At 36.0% G+C, this 16,625-nt stretch overlaps 1 protein-coding gene across 5 annotated transcripts in view; it reads right to left on the bottom strand.

The window, feature by feature from the left end:
* LOC106065314 (uncharacterized) overlaps positions 1 to 16,625 on the bottom strand; it is a 52,814-nt gene that overhangs the window by 4,826 nt on the left and 31,363 nt on the right. For 4 of the 5 annotated variants that reach the window (XM_056004161.1, XM_056004162.1, XM_056004159.1 and 1 more), the window contains 4 exons: positions 6,461 to 6,502; positions 6,146 to 6,208; positions 5,150 to 5,191; positions 3,579 to 3,622 (listed from right to left, as the gene is read on the bottom strand). In XM_056004161.1, coding sequence (XP_055860136.1) covers positions 3,579 to 3,622; positions 5,150 to 5,191; positions 6,146 to 6,208; positions 6,461 to 6,502 — 191 coding nt within the window. Of the gene's footprint in view, positions 1 to 3,578; positions 3,623 to 5,149; positions 5,192 to 6,145; positions 6,209 to 6,460; positions 6,503 to 7,653; positions 7,753 to 16,625 lie in introns of those variants that run through there. The other variant, XR_008773675.1, reaches the window with a different exon arrangement.

Below are 16,625 nucleotides of genomic sequence, written 5' to 3'. Positions count from 1 at the left end.
CGAGGCTGTACAGGCCTGAGCACGCTATTATAGCACAGTCCATCCAAGTGGTCGAGGCTGTACAGGCCTGAGCACGCTATTATAGCACAGTCCATCCAAGTGATCGAGGCTGTACAGGCCTGAGCAAGCTATTATAGCACAGTCCATCCAAGTGATCGAGGCTGTACAGGCCTGAGCAAGCTATTATAGCACAGTCCATCCAAGTGATCGAGGCTGTACAGGCCTGAGCAAGCTATTATAGCACAGTCCATCCAAGTGATCGAGGCTGTACAGGCCTGAGCAAGCTATTATAGCACAGTCCATCCAAGTGATCGAGGCTGTACAGGCCTGAGCAAGCTATTATAGCACAGTCCATCCAAGTGATCGAAGCTGTACAGGCCTGAGCAAGCTATTATAGCACAGTCCATCCAAGTGGTCGAGGCTGTACAGGCCTGAGCAAGCTATTATAGCACTGTCCATCCAAGTGATCGAGGCTGTACAGGCCTGAGCAAGCTATTATAGCACAGTCCATCCAAGTGATCGAGGCTGTACAGGCCTGAGCAAGCTATTATAGCACTGTCCATCCAAGTGATCGAGGCTGTACAGGCCTGAGCACGCTATTATAGCACAGTCCATCCAAGTGATCGAGGCTGTACAGGCCTGAGCAAGCTATTATAGCACAGTCCATCCAAGTGATCGAGGCTGTACAGGCCTGAGCAAGCTATTATAGCACAGTCCATCCAAGTGATCGAGGCTGTACAGGCCTGAGCAAGCTATTATAGCACAGTCCATCCAAGTGATCGAAGCTGTACAGGCCTGAGCAAGCTATTATAGCACAGTCCATCCAAGTGATCGAGGCTGTACAGGCCTGAGCAAGCTATTATAGCACAGTCCATCCAAGTGATCGAGGCTGTACAGGCCTGAGCAAGCTATTATAGCACAGTCCATCCAAGTGATCGAAGCTGTACAGGCCTGAGCAAGCTATTATAGCACAGTCCATCCAAGTGATCGAGGCTGTACAGGACTGAGTGTGACGAGATGTTAATTAGTTAATATTTGGCGCGTTTATTTGAGTCTAGGGGAAATTTTATTAATTTTATCCCGCTCACATATAAGATTTTGTACAGGCACACCGCAACTAACAGTAAGAACAGACCAATATTATAAGTTCATAAATAAAAATAATTTAATGAATGAAAGTTTACAAAGGAAAGTGATCAAATAAAATTATAATTAAGAATTGAAATAAAGGTGCTAATATCTAAAATAACTGCTCATCATGGATTGCTAATTATTGAGTGATTGGAGGAGAAGAATGTTCCTATGTCTGCTACTTATTTTTCTTAGCTGCTAGCTCCTGGGTCGTCTTCTGGCGGTCGTAGGACTGGCACTCAGAAGGATGAGTCATCCGGCTCTGTCTTAGGACGTCGGCTCGGGATATTCTCTATGCTGTAGGCAAGCTGGCTCTAGGGTGAGGCCGCTGCCTGTTTAGCAATAGAAATGGTTGGTGCTGCAGACTAAGTTGTAGTGGGACGATCTCTCAGCTGTGATCTCTAGCTCGTAGAGAGCCGTGCTAACTCAACACCAGTTTATCTTCTGCTGCGAAGGTTGCTCTAATCTGTCGGCATTAGGCAATAACTATTGGGCAGTGGACAGTTTGGGCCGGGTACTGGGCAGATGATACTGGGCAGTATAGGGCACTGTGGACACTGGGCAATATGTTAGGGCCAAGGACAGTAGGCAATGCCTTCTTGCTAACAGGTATGTAATTGGGGGGAGGGTGTATCTGGTGTGGTCTGCCTCGGTTACAGCTTTCTATGGAGATCTGGTAGTTGTAGCAATCGTGTGTAGTAACCAGGGGTAGCAATCAGGGGTAGCAATCAGGGGTAGCAATCAGGGGTAGCAACCAGGGGTAGCAACCAGGCCGTTTGTCCCTAATGAAACCTCACAACTAAACTTCCTAACAGAGGAGACTGTATGAAATGAATCCTAGCGGGCCTAACTTGGAATGCTTTTGTCTCTCTCTATATATAGATGGGACTTTTCGTTTAACGGGAGGGGAAGAAAGCTAGCTGATTTTCTCACATGTATCGATGTACCGGAGATGTCAGGCGTCAGGTCAGATTTATGGTAAATATTCGTTGCCTACCGTGAGAGTAAAGTCTTAAGCGAATATGTATCTGTCCAGCCCGAGTGCAATGCTATTCTTAGAGCGATGCGTATCTGCGGGGGGGGGGGGATAGGTGTGAAAAGTTATTAGGCCGCGGAGCGACTTGTTGTGTGCTGGTCACCTGTCCAGCGGTCAATAATTAAAAGTTAGCCCTGGAGAGGCTAGTTAATGTTTTACGTCGAGATTCGTCCCGTGAGAAACGTGCGAGGGGGATAAATCCTACAATAAATTAGTTATGGGTGGGCAAGAAAATAATTGTTTTATGTTAAAAATTAAAGTTTCTCACGGTTTGCTGGGAAAAACTCAAATGAACTTTTGCATGCAAGTTTCGTATCGTCACACTGAGCAAGCTATTATAACACCATGCAGGTCGGAATTCTGTTGACTTATATTTAGCACGTCTTGTCCAAAGTTCAGCCAATGGTGCTACGGTGCGCAGGGGACGAGAAAACTGTCTTTTTTTTTGACTGCCCTAGACTTGCTAATTGATTTTTACACCGACAAGTCTGGAAATACACAGGTTTCTGACTTATATATTGACATCTATGCACAACACATAGAAACATGGTTTCTGTCAAGGGCTCTTTGAAGAGAGGATTTGATCCTAACTGCAATGGACTTTAATGCTGATGATGCATCATGAAAAAGTTACAATTTTAATTTTTTGATAAGCCCTTTTGAAAGTCTAGATATTCAGAGGTGATTCACGTAGCTCTTTAAGTGCCTGTTTGTTTATGGCCTACAAAATAAAACACTATTTCAATAAAACATACACATGATGGAAACATTGTTATCGATGAATACCTGTGTAGTACTAAACAATTCACACGTATTCTGTACACTCGATTTGTTTGTAGTAGAGGATATTGAGAGATTTGACTACATTCAGAATGTGGGTAAGGGAGAACCAAAAACTTATTATAAAAACTCAAATAGAGGTCTCCAAATAGCGACATACTTTACAGTCGAGGATTACATCTACACAACAATTGTACACATTAAAATAAATTTGATAGCGCTCTCTCTCCGCCTTGTTTTAAAAGTTACCTGGCTAGAAAAAGGGCGCAGCCTAAGATATTCTTCAGCATATTTCACAAATGCCGCCAGTGTATTTTTTAAAGTGTAAAGTGTAAAGGACAAACGTATGAACAAAGTATTTCTTAAAGAGCAATAGAGATGGGCAGACAGATAGAGTAGTTATAGAAACATTAAATATATGGTTCCAATAAAACAGTATTTTGTCATCGATTCCTGAACTAATTGTGCAAAATTTCAGCTTAATCCGAGATTGTGTGTCGGAGAAATAGCATGTGCCACCTTTTTACAAGACAGACAGACAGAGTTAATATAAGCTTTGTAAACATTTAGCTCTTAAAACCATAGTCGTTCTACCAACAGAATAGTGTAAAGACAGTATATATTTATTTACCTTTATATGACATATGTCTCCAAGAATCCCATGCCACGATTGAGCTAGTGATAAAATTATTAGAAAATTTTTAACAAGACGAATTTCCAAAAAGTAAATATATGCAATTAATTTAAAGTAGATCTTAATTTAGCTTATCAACTGCAGACTGTGATATAATCAAGAAAAACTATCGTTATGTAACATGAAGGCTTTTAAACAGATTATTTGATTTAATTAATTTTGTAAATCCTGAGCCATTATCCTTTTTTTACTCTTTTAATTTTATTCATAATATATGCGTTAGTTAACAGTGAGTGCTCTCTTAAGAACGGGTCAGTTTAACAACGACTCGAAGTTACTACGGGCTATCGTCAATAATCTTCAATTCCGTTTAAGTTTAATTTTTAAAGATACGACAGATGGCCCAGCGTATTTTTTTTTAAATTGCGCACTTTGTGCGGAGCAGTGACATCACAGTGTTGTGTTATGATTGATAAGTTGTGCTGAGACCGCTCATGTCGGCGACGCGGGCATTCTCTAATATTTACCAAGGAAAAGAAAAAAACATTACTTAAAAAAAAACATTTCTAAGATTGGGACCGATAGTTACTGCCCTTATCTCAAGATGACACGGCTTAGCTCTTTTCTCCTATATAAAACAAATTTCATAAATATTTACTAATTAGATAATTAGTTAATATTTTATGGACTTAAGTATTGTCGTCGACATTTATTATGTGTTCAAAATTTAAACTTGCTCCGACAATGGGAAGTTGGAGAATAGACGTGACTTAATTAATGAGAGGATTAAATCCATATATACGTCCATAATAATAGACTGCAACAAAAAGTGATTGCTAACAATTAATGAACTAATTGGTTTATTGTTGTTGTTGTTGTGTTGTTGTTGTTGTTTTTTTGTGTATTCCTGTTTTGTTCGGTACAATATATAATTGTGCAAAGTTTCAAATTGATCCGAGAATGGAAAGTGGGAAGAAAAAATTGTAAATGCTTTTTACGAGAATAACAGAGTGAGTTGATATAAGCTTTGTAAATAGTTAATTGATACTAAAGCCATATCTAGGATTACAATTAATGATAAAACGTGATGTAATTATAACAATAGTGATAGCCTCGATGACTAACCCAGTCGTTAATCACCGGTACTCACTGTATTAATGTTGTAGAAAATTGTGGGCGATAATGTGAAAAGGGAGAACATTTTTAAAAAGTGCATATGTTTAAAAAAAGTGTCGATGCCAACTTGCAATATAATTATTCTGTACTTTTTGCAATTTAGTAAATAACGCATTTAGAGTTTTTCTCAAAAATGAATTTTAAAGCTGGAGGGGGTGTCACATTTTTATGATTATTTAGTAATTATATTGACAGTAATGATTCCACTTTAGTAAGATATATAAGGCTTGGAATATGTATTCAGGATTTATTGTCCTATGCCCTAAGACTTGCTGTGTATTGTGTGACTTGTAGTACTTAAAAGAGATGAGACTTGATTATCTAGAAATTGTTATGCAACGCAGGCGCTAATTCTAAAGTGAAGTCAATTGCAATGAAGATAAAGAACTAACCTCTGTCTGATTTCATTTTTCTCAATGAGTTTTCCAAATCGGCTGTGAAAATGTTAAAAGTTTAAGTTTATTAAAGAATATCTTGAACATTGAAACGAAATAAAATGAATAAAAGCCGTTTCTAATGTTAAATAACATGTTTAAAAAACACTTTCATGCTAATATGTTCGCTATTGTATGCTGTATGCGCTTTGAACAAGAGAAAAAGTTATCGTAAGTTCAAACACTGATACTGCAATACCCTAAAGAAAGCATAGGCTAGAGCATAAAATATTTATTTCTTTCAAAATGTTATAACTTAAGACTAGAGAGACATGGATCTCAAAATATATCGAAGCCTTATAAATTATTTTTTTTTTTACAAATACGATAATGATAACAAAAACATTTTGAATATTAACTACTTATCGACAGGCGGCCTTTGACCACTGCAACCTATGCGACCGCAGTGGGCCCCGCACTTTCAAAAGACCGGCGCTAATTCATTAAATTAAATCATTTTATGCCTTAAAACAGATTTCCCGCCCCCTCCTGTCGAATTACCATGACAACTTGGAAATATCCCGAAATTGCAAAATATACGAAAAAGTCCTTAAAATATACGAAATATATAGACAAAAACTGTCATTTTGGGGTGTCATTCAATATGGAAAACGCCAGTCCTATGCGCGATAAAGAAAAACTGCATTATGTATTATGTAATCTAGTGAAAGAAGCTTCTCGCGCCTCAAAATAATGAAGAATTACTTGAGGTCAACAAAATCTAAAATATAGATTGAAACATGTGGTAATTCTTGTTATTGAGCATGATCTATGTAGGAAATATAATTATTATGATATACTGTATGACTTTGCTACACGCAAGGCTCGTAAAGTAAATCTGTACGTAGTAAAGAATGAATAAAATGCACAGACCAATTTATTTTCTAATACAAACTGTTAAATAAATAAATAACATAGTCAAATATAAAAGATAATAAAACCAGAAAGTACTACCTTTTTCAAAAATCAGTGTTGAAAATTCTGTTTGAGTATTTGCTAGAGATGTTTCTAATTTATCTAAAAAAAAAAATAGAATATCATAAATCCTTAAATTCAAAAACACATTTAAAGACTCACTTGTGTCTTATTTGAAAATTCAAATTTTGTGTTTAATACAGATGTTTTTAATTGATATGAATTAAATGACCTAAACAATCTTTCAATAAGCTAAGCAAAGAAGATAATTTGTAATTATTGACTTTAAAAAACATTCTTTAGTTTGCACATAATACCATATAAAACATGGGTACGTTAACAAAAACAACTTACTTTTTTCAAATGTCACTTCTTTAATTTCATTTTGTAATCTCTCTAACAAAAGAAAAGAATCCATTATATTAGAAAACTATTATGTCAAGCTTCACGACGATACTTTATTTTTAATCATTTTAGTAGACTTAAATCTCATAGCACACAAATAATTTTATTAAATATAAAATATCTAAGCATTTTAGAAGCCAATGTTTTAATAAATTTCAGAAAACTATCTTTGTAAACTTGTTTTTACTTCTTGGTTACAAGGTAACAAAGAAAGTTTTGTGGAAACATAAACCATCGTCCCACAATTGGTTCACTAAGGCAAGCACACAAATTAATTTTATATAAAATATTTAACCATTTCAGAAGCCAATGTTGAAATAAATTCCACAAAACTGTGGAACAAAATAACGAGAAAAAAAAACGAACATTTGCCGTCATCTCTTCCAGTATCTCTGATTCCTTCAATAGATTCTTCATTGGCAAGATTGAGCAGATTAGAAATGATATGCCATCCCTCTCATCACAGCTTGACCACTCTCTAATTTTGTTTTAAAATTCTCCTTTTTGCGAGTTTCAACGTGTAGTTGAGGATTATATCCAGAGTATTATTTTTAAAATGCTAATTAAGTCATGTGACCTTGATCCTATTCCAACTTCCTTGCTCCTTGAATGTTTAGATGTACCTACAATTACTAACATTGTGAACTCTTCACTGACTTCAGGCATTGTACCACAGCAATTTAAGCATGCACTTGTCAGGCCCTTATTAAAGAAATCCAGTCTTGACCCGGAATGTCTAAAAAAACTATCGCCCGGTATCAAATCTTGCCTTCCTGTCTAAGCTTCTGGAGCACATCGTGTTAGCGCTAATTCTTTCTCATCATAAACAGTACTGTCTCTTGGAAGAATTTTAATCTACATATAGGAAGTGCCGTAGCACAGAGACAGCAGTGGTCAGGGTACTAAACGACTTACTTCACAATTCCGACATAGGCCACATAACAATACTTTCCATGTTGGACTTGTCTGCAGCCTTTAATACGCTAGACCATGAAATTATGATGGCCAGATACTTTGCCACATTGACTGAACGCACCCAGAATGTTGTTGTTAACGGGACAGAATCAACAAGCTTACTCTTGAAGTACGGAGTACCCCAACGATCAGTTCTAGGCCCAGTACTGTTCACTATGTACACATACCCACTCAGCAGTGTCATACAGCCAACCGGCATCTTATACCACTTTGCTGATGACTCACAGTTATACGATTCCTCATCAGTATCCTCAGAAATGTCTCATCTGGCAGAGAAAATAAATGAGCGATTGGATGGTTAAAAATAACTTTAAGATGAACAAGACAGAAATAATTAATATCGGCACTCGGAACAGCGTCTCAAAAAACTAAGGCAAAGATTCTCTTTTTATCACGAACTGCAAAACTCCTTATGTCTATGTTGAGCGGAATCCTGGAGTTTTCTTTGACTCGAAACTATCTTTCGACCCACACATAAGTCAGCTCTGCAAGGATCTTTATCTACAGCTGCGTAGATAAGGCCAGATCCGAACATACTTAACAACGCAGTCAAGAAATAAAATAGCTGTGGCATTCATATTATCCCGCCTTGATTACTGCAACACCTTGCTAGCAGGTATATCCAATGACAAAATAGCCAAGCTGCAACATATTCAGAACAACGCCGCACGTAAAGTCCTAATAAAAACAAGACTAGATTCTGCTACTACGCTCTTGCGCACACTCCATTGGCTTCCTGTAAAAGCGAGAATCGACTACAAGATGGTCACACTTTGTCATCAGTGTATATATAACAAAGAAATGCCATTGTACCTTATCGAACTGATTACTCCATATGTCCCTCAGAGAGCACTGCCCTCAATGGACTTAAAGCTTCTAGTGGTGCCACGTTTCTCCCTCAAAAGCTACGGTCTGCGGGCTTTTTTAGTACACGAAGCAAAGGTTACGAACTCACTCCCTATTGATCTCAGACAACAAGCTTTCAAGAAGAACATTTAAACCTACATGGTTAAAACTTGTTTAGATTAGTTTTTCTTTTAATCTCTCGTGTTTGTGTTTGTAATGTTATCCAGGTGCCTTGAGCATACATTTTGTTTGTTATATTTTAGTAAAATAAATACATATATTTTAATGTATTTATATATATATATTAGGGGTGCACAGGATAGTCGCTCCAGCTCCGACCTCTGCCGAATATTCGGCACTTTTTCACTATTCGCCAAAATCCTGCTCCGGTCGTATATCACTATCGGATAGTAAAACGGATAGTAACAACTACAGCGTAGTACCTATATTTCTATTAATATTGTAAGGAACCTCCGCGCTAAGTCTTTTCCAGATACGCCAAACGGAGGTAACACTTAAATATCGAAACAACACAGGCGAAAGGCAAACAATATAAAGGTAGTCGACGCTGATAAACGATGTCGAACAAAAGTTTAAACTAAATCTCCACATCAATAAAAAAATATACCAATATTCATAAAGTGGACATGATTCAATAATGTCAGTTCCGAAATAGATTAACGTTTTTGTTTGTAAAACTATACACTATGACTATGCACCAAATATTTTTTAGTACAAAGACAAGGCGTGCTAATCTTAATTGAAATAATTCACCACATTATAAATTCACATTACATACGTAGCAGCGATGTCTGGCACATTTGTCTTGACCTTTGAGTGGTCTAGTAAACATGTAATATTCCTTAACTACGTCAAGCTGATAATCTGTCTAGATGTGCGGGTATATCTCCAGAGGTAGAGTTGAGCAACCCCCACCTCCTTTTGTTTGGTTAGTCCATAATATTGAGTTCACAGATAGACAGCTGACCACATTATGCCAGATGTCAACGTATTGAACTAAGTTTGTTTACTTGGAGACTAATTTTTATTAGGGGGCGGGACTACAAGTCACAACTTTTATACTATTGGCCGGGTAATAAGTTTGTTTACTTTGAGTTAAGTTTCAATTAAGAGGCTGGACTACAAGCCAAACAGAAACTGACCAGGGGTATCTTTAAAGGGAGGGCTCAAGAGACTCAACACCCCCAACTTCTTAATTGTTTAATCCATGTTAATGTATTGATAGATCTTAAGCCAGAATGGGTTAATAGATTGTTGAGAAATATTGACACTGTCTAGAGGTGACTAGATGATGTGACTAAGTTTGTTTACTTGGAGAGAAATGTCAATTAGGGCGCCGAACACACGTTCGTTGCACAATAAAATAAAACAAATATGTTTATGTGTGCGTGTATGTATTTCCCCCCTTGTATTACAACCTTTAGAAAGAAAGCTAAGTTCATTGTTTAATTCTATTGACTTAATATATAAATGACAATCTTGCAGTAAAATTTAACATCGCAGAAAATAAATTGATCTAAAGCACCACAGTTAGATCTATCAAACAAAGAACAAATATGCTAAAATGTTAAGAAACACTTGACCTCTGTAACAAGTATACGAATATAATTTATCTATATGCTTGACTGACCATGCCAATGTGTTACCTTTTTTTGACTGCACACTAATTACTATTGCGTATGCCCAAGGAAAAAAAAGCGCGTGAAGGTCAACACAATCATCTATACCAACTACACGTGGACCACATGTGTAGGCTCACTACGTCTATCTGACCAGGTTGTTACAATCAGTCAAACACAAAGTCTATTTATTTATTTATTTTTTTTGGTAGGGAGGGTGTGGATGAGTTGTTTTTTTCTTCTATAGTAGACCGGTGGCATAGCATACGCCGCTATTTTGCAGGGCCGGTTTTAGCCCACTGCAACCTATGTGACCGAAGGATCCGCACTTTCATGAAACCCGCGCTAATTCAAGGTGTATAAATTATTAAATTAAACCATTTTATAACTTAAAACAGATTTCCCGCGCACTCCTGTCGATTTACTAGGAGCTCCTGGAAATCTCCCGAAATTGCAAAATATACGAAAAAGTCTTTAAAATATACGGAAACACATAGAAAAAAATTGTCATTTTGGGGTGTCATTCAATCTGGAAAACGTCAATCCTACGCGCTATTAATAAAAAAGGCATTATGCATTAGTCGTAATTGTGTAATCAGGTGAAAGAAGCTTCTCGCGCCTCAAACTAATGAAGAATTACTTGAGGTCAACAATTCTCAAAGATAGATTGAAATATTTGGTAATTCTTGCTATTGAGCGGGATCTATGTGGGAAACAAAATTATTATGATATATTGTATGGCTTTGCTACACGCAAGGCTCGTAAAGTAATTATGTACGTAGTAAAGAATGAATAAAATGCATAGACAAATTTATTTTCTAAAACAAACTCTTAAATTTCACTTATTGTCCGCTTCCCTACCCAAACTTGGCCCCGCGAAATCCGTTTGGAATAGGGCCCTGCTATTTAGTATTTGTAAAATGTTTTACATGTTTCGGATGTTCCTTCAGAGTTGACGATAGTTTACTTCCTAGTCCAAACCTCCCGCATAGGATGGGAGCTGGCAGGGTTTGACAGTTCAGCGCGCAGCCATCCGTAGCGAGCTGTGAAAACGTGTTCTTCCCCCCCCCCTCTTGTTTTTTTTCGTGGGGTGACTATCCGCAGAAATAAGAGAGTGATCTTTCCTTTACTTCTTGTTTGACCTGTTTAGGGAAGAAGAGAATTATATATATAGATAGTTGGTTTTCCTAATGCTCTTAGATATATATAACAGTAGATCTAAACATATATAACAATAATAGGCCTACAGACTACAATTAAATCTATGCTTCGCAACATTTAAGGTACAGGCTAAAAGTAGGTATAATGGATGTTCCTGCTTTAATAAAATATCGTTTGCCGCAAATGGATTAATAAATATATGACATACTACGCTTCATATTCCAACTATTAACTAAAAGCTATCAGTATTATGCCCTTTAAGCCAGAACCAGAAGCAGTATTTGGACTTAAAATTACAAGTCTGATGACCAGTTGTTGGTCAGAAATTCTTGAACACTTACATCCAACCAACATACAAGCCAGATGAGTGATTTACATATTTTACATTGACACTCCAACACACAGCCTATATGGTTGGTGGCCTTGTACATACACACAGACATGCTCATGCTACAAAGATTAATGTCTGTTTATAAATACTGTTAATCTTTAATAAATCAACCAGTAACAGAGTTTAAAACAATAAGGTAAATCAAAGGAAAAAAATAATACCAACAAATATAAGTATATGTTATTTAACAGTTTTGTAAAATGTTCAGCATTACAAGCTATTTACATTTAGGTATAAGTGATATCCGGCTCCGGCCCAAGTACTATGCGGTGCACCCCTAATGTCACCACCTCAAAGTTGGTGCCATAGAGTAGAAACCCTAATTCTGTATTGTGTATGTTAATTCCATATTGTGAATCTTATTCACAACCCATGTTGCACTAAGGTGAACACTTTTGACCTTAGGTGAACCAGGGAGTTAAAGGCAGGCAGTCCACATAGAGATCTTGTAGCAAGCACTTGTATTGAGTCACTTAAGATATAAGCAGTAGAGTTAGATGTTTAAAGTAGTTGGTTATAGAATAAGTACTAAGTTGTGATATTCGTATATTACTGTTGGATTAATACTGACCATTCCTGGGTCGAATTGTATGGTGTATTCACTATGTGGTGTTATATTAAACTTATTGTGTCTGCTACACCCAGCGTCATTTCATTATTCTGTGATTTGTAACAAGAACCCAATGTCACCACCACGCCTACATTGATAACCACAGCCACATTCATAACATATAAAATAACCCAGTGACATCTATGGTGTCAGAAGTGTCCAAAGTGCAAGGCATTCAGTGACATTTATGGTGTCAGAAGTGTCAGAAAATGACATCTTTGGTGTCAGAATAGTGTCAGAAGTGTCAGAAAATGACATCTTTGGTGTCAGAATAGTGTCAGAAGTGTCAGCAAACGATATTTTATGATATCAGAAGTGTCAGATCTACTAACTTAAAGGATTTATGAGCACCAGAGGAACAAGTCAAGAATTTTTTTCCTATTGCTGTCAGAAGTATTTTAATACTACAGTTACTTACAGTAACATTTATACGGATATTTTTGAAGTTGGCAAGTGAACTATTTAGTTAACACATGAAAAAGTAACTCTAAAAAATATTTGTTTACACATGACGCCACTCAACGAGCAAGAAAGCTAAAACCTGATTATTATAGACTCTACTATTTTTCTCATTTGGTCGTTCAGCGACACATTCAACATTATAGAGATGACCTAGATCTACATTTATTGAGACCAGCACACAATTTTTCAAGTGAGATTCACGTGATCCAAGAGTGACATTACTATTATCTTCAGCTAGTCTAACACTACTAACAGAAAACAGAGCTGAAATTGAAAGTTAACTGTGCCTACTATTTTAACTTGTACTTCAAGATTGAACTTTACATGAATTGCAACTAATCCAGAATTTATTAAATTTTTTGACTACACACTTGGTATCTAGATCTACTACTACATGTCATGTTGACCTGCCATGACACAGTTACCGTTAGCGAGCTATTTTTTCATCTGTGATGAACTGAACAATTTGAACTATTCCTGTCTGAGCTGTATTTTCAACTTTTCCAGTTGACTACTGTCCTAAGTGTCATTTATCTGGAAGCCTGATTTATGTGGTTGTATTTTTTTACACCAGTTGAGATAGCTTTAGGAGCACAGCATTGTTCAAAGTTACTTTTTAACATCCTAAGCGAAAGAGATCAAACATGATATGCTGAGACAACCTGGATACTACAGCCTGTGTGGGTGAAACTAGACAACCGTGATACTACAACCGGTGTGGGTGAAAATCTAGTACTACACGTCATTCAAGTCATCGTTTGAAGACAGCTGATATATGGTCAGTCGAAGTAGCTGACATATTCAAGAATCATCTACATCGAGTGCTCGTCATAATTCTAATGACACACTCATATTGTCGCTGTCTAACAGCACAGTTAATAAGAGAGCGCTCTCACTCTTAGACCTCTCTTGTCGTCACTACCTAAGGTCATTTTTAGTTATTTATATTTGTTTCAGCAACTGTACGAAACAGTGGATTACCTATCAAGCACATGAATTATTTATTGGATTACTTGTCAACTATATGAATTGTTTAAGGGATTATCTGTCAAACATATGAAGTATTTATTGGATTACTATTGTTCAAGAACTTGAGTACCGTATCATTTAACATTGTACTGTGGATTTAACAAGTGGATTACTTATGAACTGTAACATTGTACTGTGGATTTAACAAGTGGATTACTTATGAACTGTACCATTGTGCTGTGGATTTAGCAAGTGAATTACTTATGAACTGTACCGTTGTGCTGCGGATTTAGCAAGTGGATTACTTATGAACTGCACTGTGGACATATTTTATGTGGAACATCACCGGAACCTTATGTACAAGTCAAGCATCAAGTGAATATTTAAGGGAAGTAACTTTAATTACCCTTTAGTATTAATGAATATTGATTAGTTCTCTTTGAACTACACCACAATTTTTTTCATTGTTTACATTTGTATTTATATATACACCTGACCTTTAGAGACTAAATTTAATTATCTATTGAGTCTAAGCATTTATATTTTTTTTCAAGTAAGCATCCAGGTATTGGTAGGGACTCTTTAGATAAAGTAAATACTTGATCGTATAGCTGTACTAGTCAAGTTTGTATTTCGTCAAGTATCTATCATATTGTTAAACTCTTGTATTGTCTTGTTTACATTTGTTGAATTTTCATTTTGCGTCATTGTTATTACTCATTGTAATTCTTTTGTCTACTATTTCTACTATCTTGTAATGTCTCTTTAAAGCAGACTGTTTAGTATCTATAGTGTATTTATGTTTGTCTAATTACTTATTAATATATATATTTATTTTACTTCTTATTTCAACCTATTTTTATTATTATCAACACTACACTACACACTTGATACACTATGGGATATATTTTGATTTGAGATTGACAAGATTTATATTGTATATACTCTTCAAACACATTCAACTATTTTGATACTATTGATACATTGATCACTATTTATCAGACTAATAAGGCTCACATAAACTTTTACATTGCAAGTGGAGATACTAGAAATACATAATCACATAATTGATCAGTAAAGTATTACAGTACGAACTAGACAAAGTACCAAGAATAACTTAAGATACCTCATAACCTCAATTGTTTCGCACAAAATATATATCTACTATTACCTGCAATTACTATTTGAGCTATAATAATTATTTATCGTACAATATTCATTTACAACTACCTAGTGTACACATATCTATTAATTAACTATATTACTAATTTGAATCTTTGAAAATGGCTGAGTATGAAAAACTAATAGAGATAGTGGATAAACTAAAGTTAAAAGAAGATGATAGAGCTGCATTCATTAAAATTGAAATAGACAGAATTAGAGTAGAAAAAGACAAGCAACGGGAAGAAAGGCTACATGAAAGAAGACTGAGAGAGAAAGAACAAGAAAACTTAGAGAAAGAAAAAGAACGCCAGCATGAAATAAAATTAAAAGAACATGAAGAAAAAATGGCCAAGCTAGCAAAAGAAAATAAAGACAATTCAGCAAGTCAAACTTCATCTCATCATCAGTATCATAGCAAATTTAGGAACTTTGACCCAAAACAAGACACATTGGAAAATTTCATTATTCAATTTGAATACATCTGTCAAACAGCAAATATGAATAGTGCACAAATGGCTCAACAACTTCTAGCTAACCTAAGAGGTGAACCACTAAACATCATCGACACACTAACTATGGAGCAAAGAAAAGACTACAACACAGTAAAACAAAGACTTATTGAACATTTTGGCAAAACGGAGGAGCACTATCGAAAACTTTTTAGGGAAATAAAACTAGCCAAGAATAGAGATTTAAAAAGAACAATACATGACATGCGCCAGAACATGACAAAGTGGCTACAACTCGCAAACTGTAACTTAGATGACCCCAAACAGATCTTAGATTTCTTTCTCATTGAGAATGTGTTAATAAATGTTACAGATGCAGCATTCTCATTCCTGAAGGAGAGAAAAATAAAAAATGAAGCTGAATTGATATCAAACTTAACAACATACAAGGACTCCCACCCAAACATCACCATTGACAAAAGGGAATTGTACAATGTAGCTGCAACAGTGACAGAAAACCATCCAAGAACTACAAATAAATTTAAATATGCCAAGAGCATACAATGTTTTTTCTGTGGCATATTGGGTCACACCAAAGCAGAGTGCAGAAAGAGAATGGCATCAGAAAAACAGCAACATGTAAATAGAAACCATAAATATGGAAGAGATAACAGAACTTTCCAGAGCTTCAGTCCTAACTATAATAGATCCTATCAACAACAATATAACAGAAGAACATGGCAAAGCTACAGTCCAACTAACAGTAGATCACATCAAACAAACAGAAGATGGTAAAACAACAGAATGTCAAGAAGAGATCAATTTCAAGATAGACAACATACTTACCACAATAACAATTACACTAGACAAAATATAGCAGCTGTAGCAACTGAAAGACCAATAGAATATGAAACAGTAGCATATATACAAACAAAATTAGCCAAATTGAAAGTGTATCCTGCCTATGTGGATGGCATTAAGGTATATGCATTACGTGACAGTGGCTGCACCTCAATCATTGTAAAGAAATCACTAGTAAAACCTGAACATATACTAGAAGACAAGGTCACACTGATTTATGCTATTAAAGATCTATGGGAAGTATGTGAAACAGCATTGGTTTTCATTGAATCACCATGGTTCACTGGTCAATACAAAGCCATAGTAATGAACAACCCAGCTGAAGAACTAATTATAGGGAACATAGAGAATATAGTTGAACTGTCAGAAGAAGCCTTAGTAAAATGGGCTAATAGTGTAAATCAAGAAAATATAGAAGTAGCTGCAGTAACAACAAGAGCTCAAGCTAAATTAGATAAGGAAAGCAGAAACATAGACACAAGTGAAGTGACCAGTGAAAGAAATAAAGGCAAACAGTATATTTCAAACAAAGATACTGTACATATAGAGTGTCAAACGGAGAACACATCAAAAATAAAAAATGACA

Source organism: Biomphalaria glabrata, chromosome 11 (assembly GCF_947242115.1).
Source record: "Biomphalaria glabrata chromosome 11, xgBioGlab47.1, whole genome shotgun sequence".
In the NCBI taxonomy this organism is placed as follows: Eukaryota; Metazoa; Mollusca; class Gastropoda; family Planorbidae; genus Biomphalaria; species Biomphalaria glabrata.
The sequence above is the reverse complement of the archived record's forward strand: the minus strand, read 5'-3'. Positions and strand labels throughout refer to the sequence as shown.